Source organism: Delphinapterus leucas, chromosome 19 (assembly GCF_059928025.1).
Source record: "Delphinapterus leucas isolate spDelLeu-1000000601 "Yukka" chromosome 19, BTC_Dleu_Yukka2, whole genome shotgun sequence".
Lineage (NCBI taxonomy): Eukaryota > Metazoa > Chordata > Mammalia > Artiodactyla > Monodontidae > Delphinapterus > Delphinapterus leucas.
Window position 1 is genome coordinate 41,908,423 of NC_143147.1, and position 19,433 is coordinate 41,927,855.

Consider the following 19,433-nt stretch of genomic DNA (forward strand, 5'->3'; position numbering starts at 1 on the left):
TGTCAGAATTTCATAAAACATTTTGATTTGTATTGTAAGGCAAAATCTAATTAGCCTCATTCACTCTTGATAAGTTTGCCTAGACTTCCGAGACCAGTATCCTATATGAGAATGAGGTATGTTTCAAATATGATCCTTAGATGTTCTTACTAGATTTATTTAAGAGAAATGTATTATCAATAACATAAGATTATTAATTTAAAGAATATTTCTTTTGCTTTGACTGTATGGAAAAGATTGACCATTACTTGCCTAAGCCAGAAACCTAGGAGACATCCTGTACGCTTTGCTATTCCTTATTCCTCCATGCAAATCTCCACCTCCATTGGTAACTTCCCTAGTACAAACTACCATTTGTTCTTTAGACCGTGTAATAACTCCTTTCCTGCTTTCACTCATGCCATTCCTTAACTAATCACTGGCAGGGAGAAAAGAGGTTGCCATGACTGGCTTAAGTCTAAACAGTATCCACTTCCTAAAATCAAGGATCGAGTTGTCTTCCTCTAAAGCACATGACTGTGTGGAGGATGGTAGCTGCTTGAACCGAAGTGTGATTCTTTTAGGAATGAGGAAGAGGAAGTGGAATAGATGCCGGAGAGGTGACCAATAGTGTTGTCTACTCGGTTTTGACCCTTAACATTTTTGGCTTTCTTTCCAAACATTCTTTCAAAGGGTCATGCTTTCTGCTGCCTTCAGAACCTTTGCTTGTGTTAGTGTCTCTTCTGAGGAAAATTTCATCTTCAACTTGTCCTGCTCTTCCTTTAGCTCTCAGCTTAGATATCACTTCTTTAAGGCAGCCATACTGATCTTTCCGTCACACTACATTTGGTTTCCCTATTATATTCTGTCATCTCACTGTGTACCTCTCCTTCATAGCACTTGTTACAATTTGTATTATCCACGTGTCTGTGTGCATCTTTTATTAATCTCTGCTTCCCGTAGCAGACTGTATACTCCATGAGGTCAGGAACTGTGTCAGTCTGCTCACCATTGCATACCTAGCAGTGCCTGGCATATAGTAGGAGCTAGATAAATATTTGTTGTATGAATGAATGGAATTGATTTTAAGCTAATTATTAATATAAGAACTCTTGGCTTATAATGTTTATGTACAACCTGGAATTTTTTTTAAGACAGCTTTACTGAAACATTCTTGACATAATAGACTCTATATATTTAAATGGTACATTTTGATAAGGTTCGACATAAGAGTATTTCCCTGAAACTTTCACTAACATCAAGATAGTGAATATATCCATCAGCTTCAAAAGTTTTCTCATGCCCCTTTATTATCCCTCCTTTCCACCATTTTATAATTTATCCTCCCCAAACAACCACTGAGTGTTTTCGGTCACTGTAGATTCGTTTGCATTTTCTAGAGTTTATATGAATGAAACAATACAGTTTGTATACTTATTTTGCCTAGCTTCTTTCACTTAACATAATTCTTTTAAAATTCATCCATGTTGTTGCATGTATCAACAGTTGCTTCTTTTTATTGCTGAGTAATATTCTAGTGTATGGATATACTGCAAATTGTTTATGCAGTCACCTGTTGATGTGTATTTGAGTTGTTTCTAGTTTCCGGTTGTTACAAATAAAGCTGCTGTGAACATTTGTGTATAAGTCATTGTTATGGACATGTGCTTTCACTTTTCTGGGTACATACCTAGGAGTGTAATGACTGGATCACTTACGTTTAACTTTAAGAAACTTCAAAACTGTTTCCCAAAGTAGTTATGCCATTTTACATTTCCACCAGCAGTGTATGAGAGTTCCCATTTCTCTGCATCCTTGCCAGCACTTGGTATGGTAAATCTTTTTAGCCATTCTAATAAGCTTATAGTGGTATCTTATTGTGGTTTTATTTTGCTTTTCCCTAATGACTTGTGATGTTGAGCATCTTTTCATGTGCTTATTAGCCATTTGTATATCTTCTTTGATGAAATGTCTGTTGAAATCTTTTGCCTGTTTATTGTTTTTTTCTTATTGTTAAGTTTGGGATTTCTTTATATATTCTTGAGTACAAGCTTCTTTTTTTAATCAAGTATAGTTTTAGGTTTTACTTTTAAGTCTAAGTAATTTTTGTATACGGTGTGAGATGTGGATCCAAGTTCGTTTATTTTGCATATAAATATTTAATTTTTCATTAACATTTATTGAAAAGGCTACCCTTTGTCTGCTGCATTGCCTTTGTGCCTTTGTAAAAAATCAGTTTTCAATAAACTTGAATTTTAATATAATTGTGAGTTAGAGTTGTTTAGAGTAGTCTCTTCAAGGATCTGATGGGGTAAATCTGGGTTGTATTCTGATGCTCTCTTTACATTTTTAAGTAAATTCTTTAAAAATATGACCTAAATACAGAAAAATGCACAAATTCTATGTGTATAGCTTGATGAATTTTCACAAAGTAAACACACTCGTGTAACTACCACTAGATGAAAAATAGGACATAGCTAACACCCCAGTGGCACTTCTCATGTTCTTTTCCTGTCACTGTTCTCTCTCTCCACAGGTAGTAGCTATCCTCCCTCTGTCACCATTGATGAGTTTTGCTTCTTTATAGAAATGGAATTATATCTGTACTCTTGTGTCTGTCAGCTTTTGCTTAACATATTTCTCAGATTCATTTGTGTTGTATATAGCAGTAGTTCTTATTGCTGTATTTTATGGTATATAACAAATTATATACCATAATTTATTATTTCATTCTGCAATTGTTAGACATTTGGGTGGTTTCTAATTTTGGTTATTAAAGGTATTATGAACATTCTTGTTCATTCTGGTACAGATAGGTAAACACTTTCTATTAGATATAGATCTAGGAATGGAATTGCTGGTCATAGTGTATGCATATGTTGAACTATAGTAGATACTGCCAACGTTTTCCAAAATGGTTGAACCAATTTATTCATCCCCCCCCGCCCCGACTCTACATCTAGTAGTATATGGAAGTTACATTGTTCAGCATTCTTTTTTTTTTAATTTATTAATTTAATTTATGTTTTATTTTTGCCTGCGTTGGGTCTTTGTTGCTGCTCGCGGGCTTTCTCTAGTTGTGGCGAGTGGAGACTACTCTTTGCTGCAGTGTGCGGGCTTCTCATTGTGGTGGCTTCTCTTGTTGTGGAGCACAGGCTGTAGGTGCGCAGGCTTCAGTAGTTGTGTCACGTGGGCTCTAGAGCGCAGGCTCAGTGGTTGTGGCACACGGGCTTAGTTGCTCCGTGGCATGTGGGATCTTCCCGTACCAGGGCTCGAACCCGTGTCCCCTGCATTGGCAGGCAGATTCTTAACCACTGCACCACCAGGGAAGCCCCCAGTATTCTTGTTAGCACTTGATATTAAAGTCTTTTTAAGTTTTAGTCGTTATGGTGCCTGTGTGTTGTTCTCGTGAATTTTAATTGTTATCTCTGTGGTAACTAATGAGGTTGATAATTTTTTTTTTAAATCTTTATTGGAGTATAATTGCTTCACAATACCATGTTAGTTTCTGTTGCACAACAAAGCGAATCAGCCATATGCATACACATGTCCCCATATCCCCTCCCTCTTGAGCCTCTCTCCCATCCTCCCTATCCCACCCCTCTAGGTCATTGCAAAGCACCAAGCCAGTCTCTCTGTGCTATGCTGCTGCTTCCCCCCAGCCAACTATTTTACATTCGGTAGTGTATGTATGTCGATGCTACTCTCACTTTGCCCCAGCTTTGCCTTCCCACCCCATGTCATCAAGTCCATTCTGTATGTCTACTTCTTTATTCCTGCCCTGCAACTAGGTTCATCAGTACCATTTTTTGTTTTTTTTTAGTTTCCATATACATGTGTTAGCATACAGTATTTGTTTTTCTCTTTCTGACTTACTTCACTCTGTATGACAGACTCTAGGTCTATCTACCTCACTACAAATAACTCCATTTCATTTCTTTTTATGGCTGAGTAATATTCCATTGTATATATGTGCCACATCTTCTTTATCCATTCATCTGTCGATGGACATTTAGGTTGGTTCCATGTCCTGGCTATTGTAAGTAGTGGAATTGCTGGGTCATATGGTAGTTCTACTTTTAGTTTTTTAAGGAACCTTCATGCTGTTTTCTATAGTAGTTGTATCAATTTACATTCCCACCAACAGTGTAGGAGGGTTCCCTTTTCACCACACCCTTTCCAGCATTTACTGTTTCTAGGTTTTTTGATAATGGCTATTCTGACCAGCGTGAGGTGATACCTCACTGTAGTTTTGATTTGCATTTCTCTGATAATTAGTGATGTTGAGCATCTTTTCATGTGCCTCTTGGCCATCTGTATGTCTTCCTTAGTGAAATGTCTATTTAGGTCTTCTGCCCATTTTTTAACTGGATTGTTTGATTTTTGATATTGAGCTCCAAGAGCTGCTTGTATATTTTCAAGATTAATCCTCTGTCTGTTGTTTCATTTGCAAATGTTTTCTCCCATTCTGAAGGTTGTCTTTTTGTCTTGTTTATGGTTTTCTTTGCTGTGCAAAAGCTTTTAAGTTTAATTAAGTCCCATTTGTTTATTTTTGTTTTTATTTCTGTTACTCTAAGAGGTGGGTCAAAAAAGATCTCGCTGTGGTTTATGTTAAAGAATGTTTTTCCTATGTTTTCCTTTAAAAGTTTTATAGTATCTGGTCTTACATTTAAGTCTTTAATTCATTTGGAGTTTAGTTTTGTGTATGGTGTTAGGAAGTGTTCTAATTTCATTCTTTGACATGTAGCTGTCCAGTTTTCCCAGCACCACTTATTGAAGAGGCTGTCTTTTCACTGTTGTATGTTCTTGCCTCCTTTGTCGTAAGTTAGGTGCCCATATGTGCATGGGTTTATCTCTGGGCATTCTATCCTGTACCATTGATCTATATTTCTGTTTTTGTGCCAGTACCATACTGCCTTGATTACTGTAGCTTTGTGGTATAGTTTGAAGCCGGGGAGGCTGATTCCTCAAACTCTGTTTTCTTTCCCAAGATTGCTTTGGCTATTGGGGGTCTTTTGTGTTTCCATATGAATTGTAAGATTTTTTGTTCTAATTCTGTGAAGAATGCCATTGGTAGTTTGATAGGGATTGCATTGAATCTGTAGATTGATTTGGGTAGTATAGTCATTTTCACAATGTTGATTCTTTCAACCCAAGAACATGGTATATTTCTCCATCTGTTTATGTCATCTTTGATTTCTTTCATCAGTGTTTCATAGTTTTCTGAGTTCAAGTCTTTCACCTCCTTAAGCAGGTTTATTCCTAGGTATTTTTCTTTTTGTTGCAATGGTAAATGGGAGTGTTTCCTTAATTTCTCTTTCTGATTTTTAGTCATTGGTGTATAGGAATGCCAGAGATTCCTGTGCATTAATCTTGTATCCTGCAACCTTACCAAATTCGCTGATTAGTTCTAGTAGTTTTCTGGTGCCATCTTTAGGATTTTCTATGTGCAGTATCATGTCATTGGCAAATAGTGACAATTTTGCTGCTTCTTTTGCAATTCGTATTCCTTCTATTTCTTTTTCTTCCCTGATTGCTGTGGCTAGGACTTTCAAACTATGTTCAATAAGAGTGACGAGAGTGACATCCTTGTCTTCTTCCTGATCCTAGTGGAAATGCTTTCAGTTTTTCACCATTGAGTGTGATGCTTCCTGTGTGTTTGTCATATTTTGTCTTTATTATGTTGAGGTAGGTTTCCTCTGTGCCCATTTTGTGGAGAGTTTTTATCATAAATGGATGTTGAATTTTGTAAAAAGCTTTTTCTGCATCTGTTGGGATGATCATATGGTTTTTAATTTGTTAATGTGGTGTATCACATTGATTGATTTGCATATACTGAAGAATCCTTGCATCCCTGGGATAAATTCCACTTGATTCTGGTGTATGATACTTTCAATGTGCTGTTGGATTCTGTTTGCTAGTATTTTGTTCAGGATTTTTGCATCTATGTTCATCAGTGATATTGGTCTATAATTTTCTTTTTGTGTTGACTTTTTGATGATGGCCATTTTGACTGGTGTGAGGTGATAGCTCATTGTAGTTTTTCGTTTTTTTTTGGCCACCCTGCATGGCTTGTGGGATTTTAATCCCCCGACCTGGGATTGAACCCAGGCCCTCAGCAGTGAGAGTGCAGAGTCCTAACCACTGGACCATCATTGTAGTTTTGATTTGCATTTCTCTAATAATTAGCGATGTTGAGCATCTTTTCATGTGCCTCTTGGCCATCTGTATGTCTTCTTTGGAGAAATGTCTGTTTAGGTCTTCAGCCCATTTTTTGATTGGGTTGTTTGTTTTTTTGATATTGAGCCGCATGAGCTGTTTGTAAATTTTGGAGATTAATCCCTTTTTGGTTGCATCATTTGCAAATATTTTCTCCCATTCTGCAGGTTGTCTTTTCGTTTTGTTTATCGTCTCCTTTGCTGTGCAAAAGCTTTTGAGTTTAATTAGGTCCCTTTTATTTTTTTTTTTATTTTTATTTTTTTTTCCTTTTATTTTTTTTTAACATCTTTATTGGGGTATACTTGCTTTACATTGTTGTGTTAGTTTCTGCTGTATAGCAAAGTGAATCAGCTATATGTATGCATATATCCCCATATCCCCTCCCTCTTGCATTTCCCTCCCACCCTCCCTGTCCCACCCCTCTAGGTGGTCACAAAGCACTGAGCTGATCTATGAGTCTGCTTCCAGCTAGCTATCTGTTTTACATTTGGTAGTGTACATCCATTTGTTTATTTTTGTTTTTATTTCCATTACTCAGGGAGATGGATTGAAAAAGACACTTCTGCGATTTATGTCAAAGAGTGTTCTGCCTGTGTTTTCCTCTAAGAGTTTTATAGTATCCCGTCTTACATTTAGGTCTTTAATCCTTGAGTTTATTTTTGTGTATGGTGTTAAAGAATGTTCTAATTTCATTTTTTTACATGTAGCTGTCCAGTTTTCCCAGCACCATTTATAGACTTCCATCTTGAAAGCATATTTCTAAAAATGTTTGCTGTGTCTTTGTCAAAGTATACTGAGTGGTAAATAAGTGCTCTTAAAGATGTTTAGCGTTTCCTATTTTAAACTGTGTTATGAAGTTTATAGAAATAAGTCTTAACATCTTTTTTAAAGTTGAAGCATAGTTTATTTACAGTATTATCTTAGTTTTGGGTGTACAGCATAGTGATTTAATATTTTTACAGATTAAAGTCTTACATCTTGATTTCAATTTTTTTCTAAAAATATTACCTAAATGTAAGTTATTTATACTGATTTTTTATGACTTCTTATATAAGACTCTCCTGAAAAAACTACACTGGCTGCAAAGCTATCTGCTAAGAAACAGGCATCCATGTACAGAGATGAAAATGATGATTTTCAAGTAGAGAAGAAAAGAATTCGACCCTTAGAAACTACACAGCAGGTAAACAGTTTATTGGCGGTGGAATAATCCCGTTAGTTATAGCTGAACAAGGTAGTCAAGTATCAATCATTTTTCAGTGGCATCTGTAGAGATTATTTTGGGTAGTGTCAGATGTGAATTAAATGGTAAATTATTATAATTTCATTGTATAGAGTTACTCATTACAAAGGAGTTTATTATAGTAAATTATTCATAGTAGCATGTCATTAAAGTGAAACTGAATGGTGCTTTCTTATATATAAGGAATTTGACAATAAAATATTTACTTAAGGCATGTATCAGTAACAGAGCTACTTGGTACTTTTTAACTCCTTGTTTTTATCTAATAATGGCATTTTCTTTTGGCCAATATACCTCTGATATGAATATTTAGGTCATAGATACTTTTGGTATTGATAGTTTTAATGTAATGACAAGGTTTACTGTTATTGAGTTTTTAATATCAATACATTATAAAATATGTTTATTTCTAAAAATTATTGAAGAACCGAAATTACTAGAAATTTTAAATGAAATGTTTTCATAGGTGAAAACAGTGTTTTCTCATAGAGTTCATGGCATTGAGGTAAGGAGGATGGACTTTAGACTTAGTTACAAATAAAAAAGATTATTAAATTAACATGTCCTTTGTAGATAATTGTATATTTTTAATTGAATATACTCAAAAGGTGTTTGCATTTTTATGTAGTTTATCTGTTCCATTTACAATGTTTATTAACTTCCATGATTAAACCTTGTTTTTAGAAATAGAATGAAATCATTTTCTAGTTTTATATTTGGAAAATCACCAATTACAAATGAAGTATCTCTAGAGATTTCTTTCCCCCAAAATGTGTACTTAGAGTTGGATGTTCTGAGGTAGAGCTCAACATATAGCATTTATTCCCTGACTTCATTGGCTCTCATTTCTTTTTTGTAGGAATGCAATTATCGACAGAAACGCTTCTTTTCCTCTTTATAATTTAAGTAAATAGGTTTTGGCAAGTAAGAAAAAGCATAGATAGCTTGGAAAGAAAACAGTGGTGTTTATAAAAGAAATTTAGTCAAATACAATTTGGATTATCAAATATCTAGTAAGTAATATAATAATAGTAATCAAGTAATTTATTTCATCAGGTAGGAAATAATGAATATTTACATTTAAAGTTTTTATTCTGTGTGTTTTTTCAATTTAGAATAAGGTTTCCATTTTTATTTACTTTTATTTTCCAATTAGATATGTAATCGGACTTTGCCATAATACTATTCTTAGTATCCATATGGTGGGGCTGTTTTATGGGAAGATCATTTTACAATGCTATAGTTTTGCCACATCATTAATTAAAGCTATTTTGGTCGGAATTTGAGAGGTATTACTGTATTCTGTTTTATTTAAGTTTTATAATAAGGTGCCTATTTGTTTTTAGAAACTTTTTGATTGTTGTCAGTGAGAAATAGTCATTTCTTTTATTGCTGAAAACATACGTTATAGCTATTCTGATCTTTGAGAGCAACTAGCCTCATCAAACTTCCTAGTTACAATAAGTTTTATTTTGGTTCTGTATTTACAGATTAGAAAACGTCATTGTTTTGAAAAGGAGGTGCACCATTTGGATGCAAAAGTTGCTTCAGGAAAGACCACAAAACTCAACTCCCCATTAGGAAAGATAAATTCCTTTTCTCCACAAAATGTATGTATTTATACCATTGTTCAGTTTAAAGAAGGAAAATGTGGAATTTGCTAAATCCATTTTTGAAAAAGATGAAGAATAGTATAATCAAAGAAGAGTAGAAAACAACTCAGAAGTCCTAAGTGCTGTCACATGTCTTCTGCTGTGTGAGATGGTAAACCTATGCTCTTTGTGCCCCAGTTTCCTCATTTATAAAATAAGAGAATTGGACTAGAATGAGATCTGAAAGTTTTTTTCCTCTTTTACATTCTAATGTTTGTGAACTCTACTTCCTAGAGTTCTTTCAGTGTCCTTAGGGCATCACTTCTCAAGGAGTAGTCCAGGGAGCTCTGGAGATTCCTGAGATTTTTTTCCAGATAGTCTGTGAGGTCAAAAGTATTTTCATAGTGATGTTAAGATGTTACTTACCTTTTTTTTTTTTTTTTTTTTTTTTTTTACCATCTTTGACATTTGCACTGATGGTACAAAAGCATAGGTTGGTAAAACTGTTGGTGCTTTAACACAATAAGGGTAGTGGCATCAACCTGTATTAATAGTAATTTTCTTCACCGTCGTTAATGCACAGTTAAGAAAAGCCAGTTTCACTTAAGTCCTTGATGAAGCAGTAAAAATTACTAATTTTATTAAATCTTCACCCTTGAGATTTTTAACATTCTGTGTGAAGAATAGAGTAGTTTTCGTAAATCACTTTTGCATTCAGAAGTAGGATGGTTTTCTTGAGGGAAAGCACTTATAGGATTGTTTGGATTGTGAGCTGAACTAGCCACTTTTTTCACAGAACATTGTTTTTACTTGAAAGAATAACTGAGACTAACTTCGGTAATTCTCGAAAATAAAGTGAGCCTGATAAAATTTCAGATTTCAGTGAAAAATCAGAATTTTGAAAAATTGTGTATACTACTGTGAGCTTAGCAGTTTTCTGATACTTAAAGACTCTGATGATATTTATTGGTGGTGATATTGTATATGTGACTTTTTGATATTGTATAATGAAATATGTTTTAATTATATAGTTTTATATAAATGGAATCATGCCTGGAATTTTTTATTGAATTCCAAATATTGCGAAGTTTACCTTGTTGGGTACTGGATATTATTGTATTTCTATAAGTACTCTTGAGTTTTGCTCTGGGATGCAGTTAAATTACTTGGAATCAGCTTGATCCTTTTGGTTCTTGCTTTTAGGATTTGTTAGGTAGGGCCTGAGCCGGGTTTAGTTTTGGGCTACCTCAGTAGAGGCTACCTCCTTTTGAGTCCTCTACCTAATGCTCCATGAGTTATGAAGTTTTCCAGCCTGGCTGGTGGGAACAGGCACTGTTCCATGCTGTCTGTGAGTGTCTCATCATTTCAGGTGGTTCTTGCCACTATCTTGGATTGTTTCCTCATTGGCATGTGCTGATCAGTACTCTACTAGATACTTGAGAGGTCCTTCTGCAGATCTCTGGAGTGCATTCTTTGTGCGGCACTCTCCATTCTGCTTTCTTCTCTGTGAACTTTAGTCTTCTTGGTCTCCCTGGACTCTCAGCAGTGTCTCTTCACCTTGGGTTTGCTGGGCTATATCTTGGTTCCCCTTCCCCATGCCACAGCATGCAAACTCTCAGGACAACAAGCTGAAAGAATCATAAGGCTTAATCTCATTTGTTTCCCATCTCTCAGGGATCACTCTTCCTTACCTGATGTCCTGTCTTAAAAACTATTGTCTCATATAGTCTGTCTGTATTTTTAGTTTTTCAGGTAGGGGATGGAACAACTCATTGACAAATTCCAGAAGTCTTTAGATGGCTTATAAAGCTCCTGTTTACCTGTACAGTCTTTAGGCCTTTATAAACTTTTTGCATTCTTTTGCCCTTTCTCCTCTTTCCCACTTTTTTTGTCTGACTTCTGATAATCCTTCAGGAAGCCTTCCTTGGTGTCCCCAATTTTGAGTTAGATTCCCATCTGGAATGTTCCTTGTATTTCTCAAGAACATTTTCTTTTTTTTTTTAATTAACATTTTATTTTTATTTTATGTAATTAATTAATTAATTTATTTATTATTTTTGGCTGCATCAGGTGTTTTTTTTTTAATCATCTTTATTGGAGTATAATTGTATGGATATGTATGTTCCTATTACCATTTTCTTAATTGTTTTGGGTTTGTCATTGTAGGTCTTTTCCTTCTCTTGTGTTTCCTGCCAAGAGAAGTTCCTTTAGGATTTGTTGTAAAGCTGGTTTGGGCGTGCTGAATTCTCTTAGCTTTTGCTTGTCTGTAAAGGTTTTAATTTCTCTGTCAAATCTGAAATGAAATCCTTGCTGGGTAGAGTAATCTTGGTTGTAGGTTTTTCCCTTTCATGACTTTAAATATGTCCTGCCACTCCCTTCTGTCTTGCAGAGTTTTTTGCTGAAAGATCAGCTGTTAACCTTATGGGGATTCCCTTGTATGTTATTTGTTGTTTTTCCCTTGCTGCTTTTAATATATTTTCTTTGTATTTAATTTTTGGTAGTCTGATTAATCTGTGTTTTGGCATGTTTCTCCTTGGATTTATCCTGTATGGGACTTTTCTGTGCTTTTTGGACTTCATTGACTATTTCCTTTCCCGTATTAGGGAAGTTTTCAACTATAATCTCTTCAAATGTTTTCTCAGTCCCTTTCTTTTTCTCTTCTTCTGGGACTCCTATAATTCGAATGTTGGTGCGTTTAATGTTGTCCCAGAGGTCTCTGAGACTGTCCTCAATTCTTTTCATTCTTTTTTCTTAATTCTGCTCTGCAGTAGTTACTTCTACTATTTTATCTTCCAGGTCACTTATATGTTTTTCTGCCTCATTCTGCTATTGATCCCTTCTGGAGAATTTTTAATTTCATTTATTGTGTTGTTCATCATTGTTTGTTTGCTCTTTAGTTCTTCTAGGTTCTTGTTAAACGTTTCTTGTATTTTCTCCATTTTATTTCCAAGATTTTGCATCATCTTTACTATCATTACTCTGAATTCTTTTTCAGGTAGATTGCCTATTTCCTCTTTGCATCAGGTCTTAGCTGTGGCACACGGGATCTTTCATTGTGCCGCACAGGCTCTTCGTTTCGGTGTACAGGCTTCTCTCTAGTTGTGGTGTGCGGGCTCCAGAGTGCACAGGGCTCAGTAGTTGTGGTGTGCAGGCTCTCTAGTTGTGTCATGTGGGGTCCAGAGTGCGTGGGCTCTATAGTTGTGGCACGCGGGGTCACCAGTTGTGACACGCAGGCTCAGTAGTTGTGGTGCGTGGGCTTAGTTGCCCTGCGGCATGTAGGATCCTAGTTCCCTGACTAGGGATCGAACCCACATCCTCTGCATTGGAAGGCGGATTCTTAACCACTGGACCACGAGGAAGTCCCTACTTCCCAGTTTTTAACACTCACCTTACTCTTAATATCCTCTCCACAGGCTCTTAGTTCCATTATGGACAACACCAGTTTCTCTGAGACCTCCTTGAAGACTGTGACTGTTTTATTCATCTTTTTGTTTCAAGCACCTAACGTAGTGCCAGGAACCTAGTTGTAGACTGAGTAAATGAATACCATAATCCCTGCCCTCAAAGAGCCTTCTTTTAAATTCTTGAAAATACTGAGTGGGGGAAAAGAATAGTCAGTTATCTTCAGAGAAGCCTTATGTTTGGAGAAGTCATCTCAGGAGTTTTTAATGTCAGTAAAAATATATGCTTTATGTTTGCCAGTGTTTTCTTGCTCATTTTCTTTCACTGTACCTTATTGTCTTCATAGCCCTTACTATTTGAATTTATTAGTCTACTTGTTTATTATCTATTTGCCCTGTTAGAATGTAATGTCAATCTTTTTCACGGGTATCTCGGCTACCTAGAACAGCGTATGGCATATATTAGTTGCCCAATAAGTATTTGTTGGTAGAATCTTATTGAATTCTTATAATGACTTTGAGGCAGGTACTATTGTTATTCTCATCTTACAGATAAGGAAACTCTGAGAAGTAAGTAATTTGCCTAAGGTCACAAAGCTGGCAAATAGTGGGGTTAGATCCTACCTAAGGAGTCTGATGCTCTGGCAAATGCTCTAATTACTTTATTATACATTCTCTAAAATGCCTCAGAAATTCTGGAGCCATGTAAACAGTATTCTAGCACCAAGATAAGGGGAAAAATATGTAGAAGCCTCAAGGCTAAAGAAATCAAGTATAGAATAATATGATTGATAATAGCTAAAATAAGATAAAGTTTTTTGTTTTTTAAGGATTTTTTTTGTTTCGTTTTGTTTTTACTGGTTAAGAGAATGAGCTCAAATCAGAGTGCCTGGGTTTTAATCACAGTTTTGCTCTTTACAACCTTTGTAACCTTGATTAAGGTTTTAAACTATCGCTACTTCATTTTCTCATTTGTTAAATGGGGATGGTAATAGTATCTATCTTACAGGGCTGCTAGAGGATTAAACAAGTTAATACTTATAAAGTGCTTAGATTATACCTGGCATATCTTGGAGCTTATTAAGTGGTAAGTGGTAGTAAAAGTATCATCAGCAGCAGTTGTAGTAGTAGCAGCAAATACTTACATATTTGTATGCTGCTGATAAAAGGTATTATATAATACTGGTTAATAATATTAATTTTCAGAAGTTAGGTTTATAATTAGCAAATTCTTTTAATATGTGTTAAAGATGTTTATAGCTCAGCCTGTTTAGGATCTAGACCACTTGACCATAAGCAGAGCTACTGTGCTCCTGGCTGAGTATCTTAATTTTAAACTAAGTTCTTTGATTGATTTCTTGTTTTGGTTATGTACTATGTTGATCATTTATTATGATCTTCTTATTGGCAAAGTATAATTGTATCTATACATGTGTATCTATATCTTTATATCAGTTTTATTTTTAAACCAGAAGTTACAAGTTTTCTTCCTTGGCTTTAGCTGGTATAGGTCTACATTGCTTTAGAAATGCAATAATTTTTCATAGATGGGTGATTTATTACTCATAATGTTAAAGGTATGGGTTTCTGACAATTTCTTATAAGTTTGAAGATTTATTGAGGAAGCTAAATCTCAACTAACTCTAGTAACTCAAATGGTAACATTTCACTAGTCAACAGAACTTTTGTTTGTAAGAAGACATAAGTGATATATGCCATACTAATTAAGCATGCATAAAGTAAATTTGTCAGACACCAGAATACTTTTGCAATGACAGAAAAGACCATATGGCCGAGCTCTAATATTTGTTCTTTTTTTGGTAGTCTATAGTGAAAAGCATGAATATATAAAGTAACTTTATGAAAACCCCCACAAATACTTAGGTAAAATGATCTGTATTTTCAATGTAATTTTTTTTGTTTCTAACAAAAATAGAGTAAGCAGTTACAATAGAAACATAATTAGTGCAAAATGTAAAGTTTTAGCTAATGTGAATGTTTCTTCCTTTTGTACTTTAGTAAATTGTTAGTGAATTTTAGTAAATTGTTAAGAAAACCTGTAGTTTTTTGTATTTTGGCTGTCATCTTAATTTTAAAAGCTTATGGTAGTATTTTTAATAAATCTTACATGGATATTTAGCAGTAAATAATACTTCTTGTTTTTCAGAGAACCAGGGCTAAACATTTCCATGGATATAATATAATAAAGAATAATGGGGATACGCGTAGGGGTAATTTATTTAAAGAAACGAGTCTTTGAGTATAGTAATATGTTTTTCCCTGCTAGAAATTTACTTTGGTTTCTGGTACAACTTTTTTTCTCTTTCTCTTTTTTAATGAAGGTATAATTAACATTTAATATGTTAGTTTCAGGTGTACAACATAATGGTTCAATATTTGTATACATTGCGAAATGATCACCATAAGTCTAGTTAATATCTGTCACCTTACATAGTTATAAGATTTTTTTTTTCTTATGATGAGAGCTTTTAAGATTTACTCTCTTAGCTGCTGTCAAATATTTAACACAGTATTATTAACTGTAGTCACCATCCTGTACATGACATCCACATGACTTATTTATTTTATAACTGGAAGTTTGTACCTTTTGACCTCCTTCACCCATTTCTTCTGCTCTTCACCGCCATCTCTAGCAGCCCCCAATCTGTTCTCTGCATCTGTGAGCTTGTTTTTTTTGTTTTTGCTTTGTTTTTAGATTTTACATACAAATTTGCCTTTCTCAGTCTGACTTATTCCACTACACATAATATCCTCCATGTTCATCCACGTTGTCCCAAATGGCAAGATTTTATTCTTTTTTATGGCTGAATAATATTCCATTGTGTATATATACATATACATATATATGTGTGTGTGTGTATACACACACACACACACACACACACACCACATTTTCTTTATGCATTCATCCATCTATGGACACATATTGTTTCCATATCTTGGCCATTATAAGTAATGCTGCAGTGAACATGGGAGTGCATATATCTTTTTGAGTTACTGTTTTCATTTTCTTCAGGTAAATTCTCAGATGTGGAATTCCTGGATCATATGGTTATTCTATTTTTAATTTTTCTGAGTAACTTTCATACTGTTTCCATAGCAACTGCATCAGTTTACATTCTGCCAGCAGTTCACAAGGATTCCCTTTTCTCCACACCCTTGCCAATACTTGCTGTTTTTTGTCTTTTTGATAATAGTCGTTTTAACAGGTGTGAGGTGATGTTTCATTGTGATTTTGATTTGCATTTCCCTGATGATTAGTGATGTTGAGCATCTTTTCATGTACTTGTTGGCCATCTGTATGTCTTCTTTGGAAAAATGTCTCTTCATATCTTCTACCATTTTTTGTTCGGATTGCTATTGAGTTCTATGAATTCTTTGTATATTAGATATTCGTCCCTTATCAGATACATGATTTGCAAATATTTTCTCCTTTTCAGTAGGTTGCCTTTTCACTTTGTTGATGGTTTCCTTTGCTGTGCCGAAGCTTTTTAGTTTGATGTAGTCCCCCTTGTTTATTTTTGCTTTTGTTGCTTTTGCTTTTAGAGTCAGATTCAAAAAACTATTGCCAAGACCTCTGTCAAGGAGTTTACCCACCTTTGTTTTCTTCCAGGAGTTTTATGATTTCAGGTCTGAGGTCCAAGTGTTTAATCCATTTTGCGTTAATTTTTGTAGGTAATGTAAGATAGTTGTCCAGTTTCATTCTTTTGCATATGGCTGTCCAGTTTTCCGAGCACCATTTATTAAAGAGACTGTCCTTTCCCCATTGTATAACATTTTAAAATCATTGCAAAGTGGCTTGCTATAAATCATGAAAAATATTTTCTGTAAATTCTGGGATAGGTGATTTCATAAAAAGTAGAAGAAAAATGTAGTTTCATAATGTTTAATATTTATTTTATATCAGTTTCTGAAGTGAGTTTATCACCAAAACTTTTAGATAAAGTAATTTTAGAAATGCAGTCCATATTTTAGAACTTTTCTTATGTTGAAAGATCATATGCCTCATATTTAGGTATCATATTTTAATCTAGATTATCTACAGATTTGAATAAAGTAAATTGAGGAACATGGGAAAGAAACATTTCTTTTTAGGACCTGTTCCTTCAAATGGGAGGAAAAAGAGGGTGGGACTAGATTTAATATACCTTATATCCCATTTAGCTGTAATACCTCTAAATTCTAATGATGCTTTTCCTATTTTGATCCTTATAAGATTATATTAGGGAGCATTTATTTTTTAGAAGAATAGTTATTTGGATTGGTACATTAATTGTTTAGTTGTCTTATCCCTACAAAGATATAAATGTTATAGTTTTCATACATTTAAAAACTGCAGTTGTATTATTATCTGGAAAACTCTCCTCCATAAATTAAATGATAAATTAGTTTAATGATTTCTGTTTTCCTCTAAATTTGACATTAAACTTTTTTATGTTTTTCTTTTAAGTCTTCTTAGTTTTTATGAAAATAATTTAGCTTCCAACCTGTGAATTGAATTGGGTAGTTGTCTTTTTACCTTCCTATCATCTCCAGTTTCCTCACTCTCTTCAAGTCAGAAAATGGTGTCAGTACCTCCTCTCTTAAATGAATTACCTTCCAATGTCCCCTGCTTTTTCCCTTTCCTTGCATTTTACTTATTTATTATTTTTTTAATACATCTTTATTGGAGTATAATTGCTTTATGATGTTGTGTTAGCTTCTGCTGTACAACACAGTGAATCAAGTATATGCATACATATATCCCCATATTCCTTCCCTCTTGAGCCTCCCTCCCACCCTCCCTATCCTACCCCTCTAGGTTGTCACAAAGCACCGAGCTGATCTCACTGTGGTATGCAGCAGCTTCCCACTAGCTATCTATTTTACATTTGGTACTTGTATATATGTCAGTGCTACTCTCTCACTACGTCCCAGCCTCCCCATCCCCCCACCCCCGTGTCCTCAAGTCCGTTCTCAACGTCTGCATCTTTATTCCTGCCCTACCACTAGGTTCGTCAGTACCATTTTTCTAGATTCCATATATATATGCGTTAGCATACAGTATTTGTTTTTCTCTTTTTGACTTCACTCTGTATGACAGACTCTAGGTCCATCCACCTCACTACAAATAACTCAATTTTGTTTCTTTTTATGGCTGAGTAATATTCCATTGTATATATGTGCCACAACTTCTTTATCCACTCGTCTGTCAGTGGACATTTAGGTTGTTTCCATGTCCTGGCTATCGTAAATAGTGCTGTAAATGAACATTGGGGTACATGACTCTTTTTGAATTATGGTTCTGTCAGGGTATATGCCCAGTAGTGGGATTGCTGGGTCACATGGTAGTTCGATTTTTAGTTTTTTAAGGAATCTCCATACTCTTCTCCATAATGGCTGCACCAATTTACATTCCCACCAACAGTGCAGGAGGGTTCCCTTTTCTCCACACCCTCTCCAGCATTTATTGTTTGTAGACATTTTGATGATGGCCATTCTGACCCGTGTGAGGTGATACCTCATTGTAGTTTTGATTTGCATTTCTCTAATGATTAGTGATATTGAGCATCTTTTCATGTGTTTGTTGGCCATCTGTATATCTTCTTTGGAGAAATGTCTGTAGGTCTTCCGCCCATTTTTGCACTGGGTTGTTTGTTTTTCTGATATTGAGCTGCATGAGCTGCTTGTATATTTTGGAGATTAATCCTTTGTCAGTTGCTTCATTTGCAAATATTTTCTCTCATTCTGAGGGTTGTCTTTTCATCTTGCTTGTGGTTTCCTTTGCTGTGCAAAAGCTTTGAAGTTTCATTACATCCCATTTGTTTATTTTTGTTTTTATTTCCATTACTCTATGAGGTGGGTCAAAAAGGATGTTGCTGTGATTTATGTCATAGAGTGTTCTGCCTATGTTTTCCTCTAAGAGTTTTATAGCATCTGGCCTTATATTTAGGTCTTTAATCCATCTTGAGTTTATTTTTGTGTATGGTGTTAGGAAGTGTTCTAATTTCATTCTTTTACATGTAGCTGTCCAGTTTTCCGAGCACCACTTATTGAAGAGGCTGCCTTTTCTCCATTGTATATTCTTGCCTGCCTACATTTTATTTATGTATTTATGTATGTATTTCTTTTTGGTCTCACCATGCGGCATGTGGGATCTTAGTTCCCCCTACCAGGGATTGAACCCATGCCCCCTGCAGTGGAAGCACAGAGAGTTAACCACTGGACCACCAGAGAAGTCCCTCTTTACATTTTAGATTCATGTTTTTATACAGGTAATTCATATTATCAAGGATCAAGGATAATTCATATTGTCAAGGATCTAGTGAGGCATCAGTCTCCGTGTGGTCAAAATATAGTTAAGAAAAAACATATTTTAGAATAGAATGTTAAAATTCTGATATTACCTTGCTCTACCACTCATAACCATTTTCTCTAGAATTTATTTATATGTATTCTCTTAATTCTTTTAGCAAATCCTCACAATGAGTGAGGTATTCTCACAGACACATTCTTATGCTTATACCTGCTGTTTGTTTATTAAACAAGTGCTAACATTGTGTATATACTTTTAGAAAAAGTAGTGTTTATTTTTGCCTAGTGTGTAGAAAAGAGGTGGGTCCAGCAGAGTGCGCTGTTGATCTTCAGGTAAAGGGTTGGTGTTGGGCAAAGCCTTGGGCTGTTTTTCTTCCTCTTAAACCCTGCCTTTACTTTCTTTTCTCTCTGTCTCTCTTTTTCTCTCCCTCTCTTTCCTCCCCCTCTTCCCCTCCGTATCTTTAACATGCTGAAGATATTCTCAGGAGAAAATGACCAATTTATTTTGAAAAGCTGTTATTTTACACGTCATTTTCTCATAGTTTTACTGTACTTTTTATTTAAAATAACTGCTTGTATAGTGAAATAATGCTCACTGTGTTTCAGGAACTCTTAAATAGTCTAGAAATACTAATTTACCTGGTAAATACAGGTTCATGTGAGTTAATGCTTATTGCAGGTCCT

At 34.9% G+C, this 19,433-nt stretch overlaps 1 protein-coding gene across 1 annotated transcript in view; it reads left to right on the plus strand.

The window, feature by feature from the left end:
* BRIP1 (BRCA1 interacting DNA helicase 1) overlaps positions 1–19,433 on the plus strand; it is a 197,276-nt gene that overhangs the window by 5,728 nt on the left and 172,115 nt on the right. The window contains 2 exon segments of the mRNA XM_022552603.3: positions 7,254–7,381; positions 8,932–9,051. Of these exon segments, the coding sequence (XP_022408311.2) occupies positions 7,254–7,381; positions 8,932–9,051 (248 nt within the window).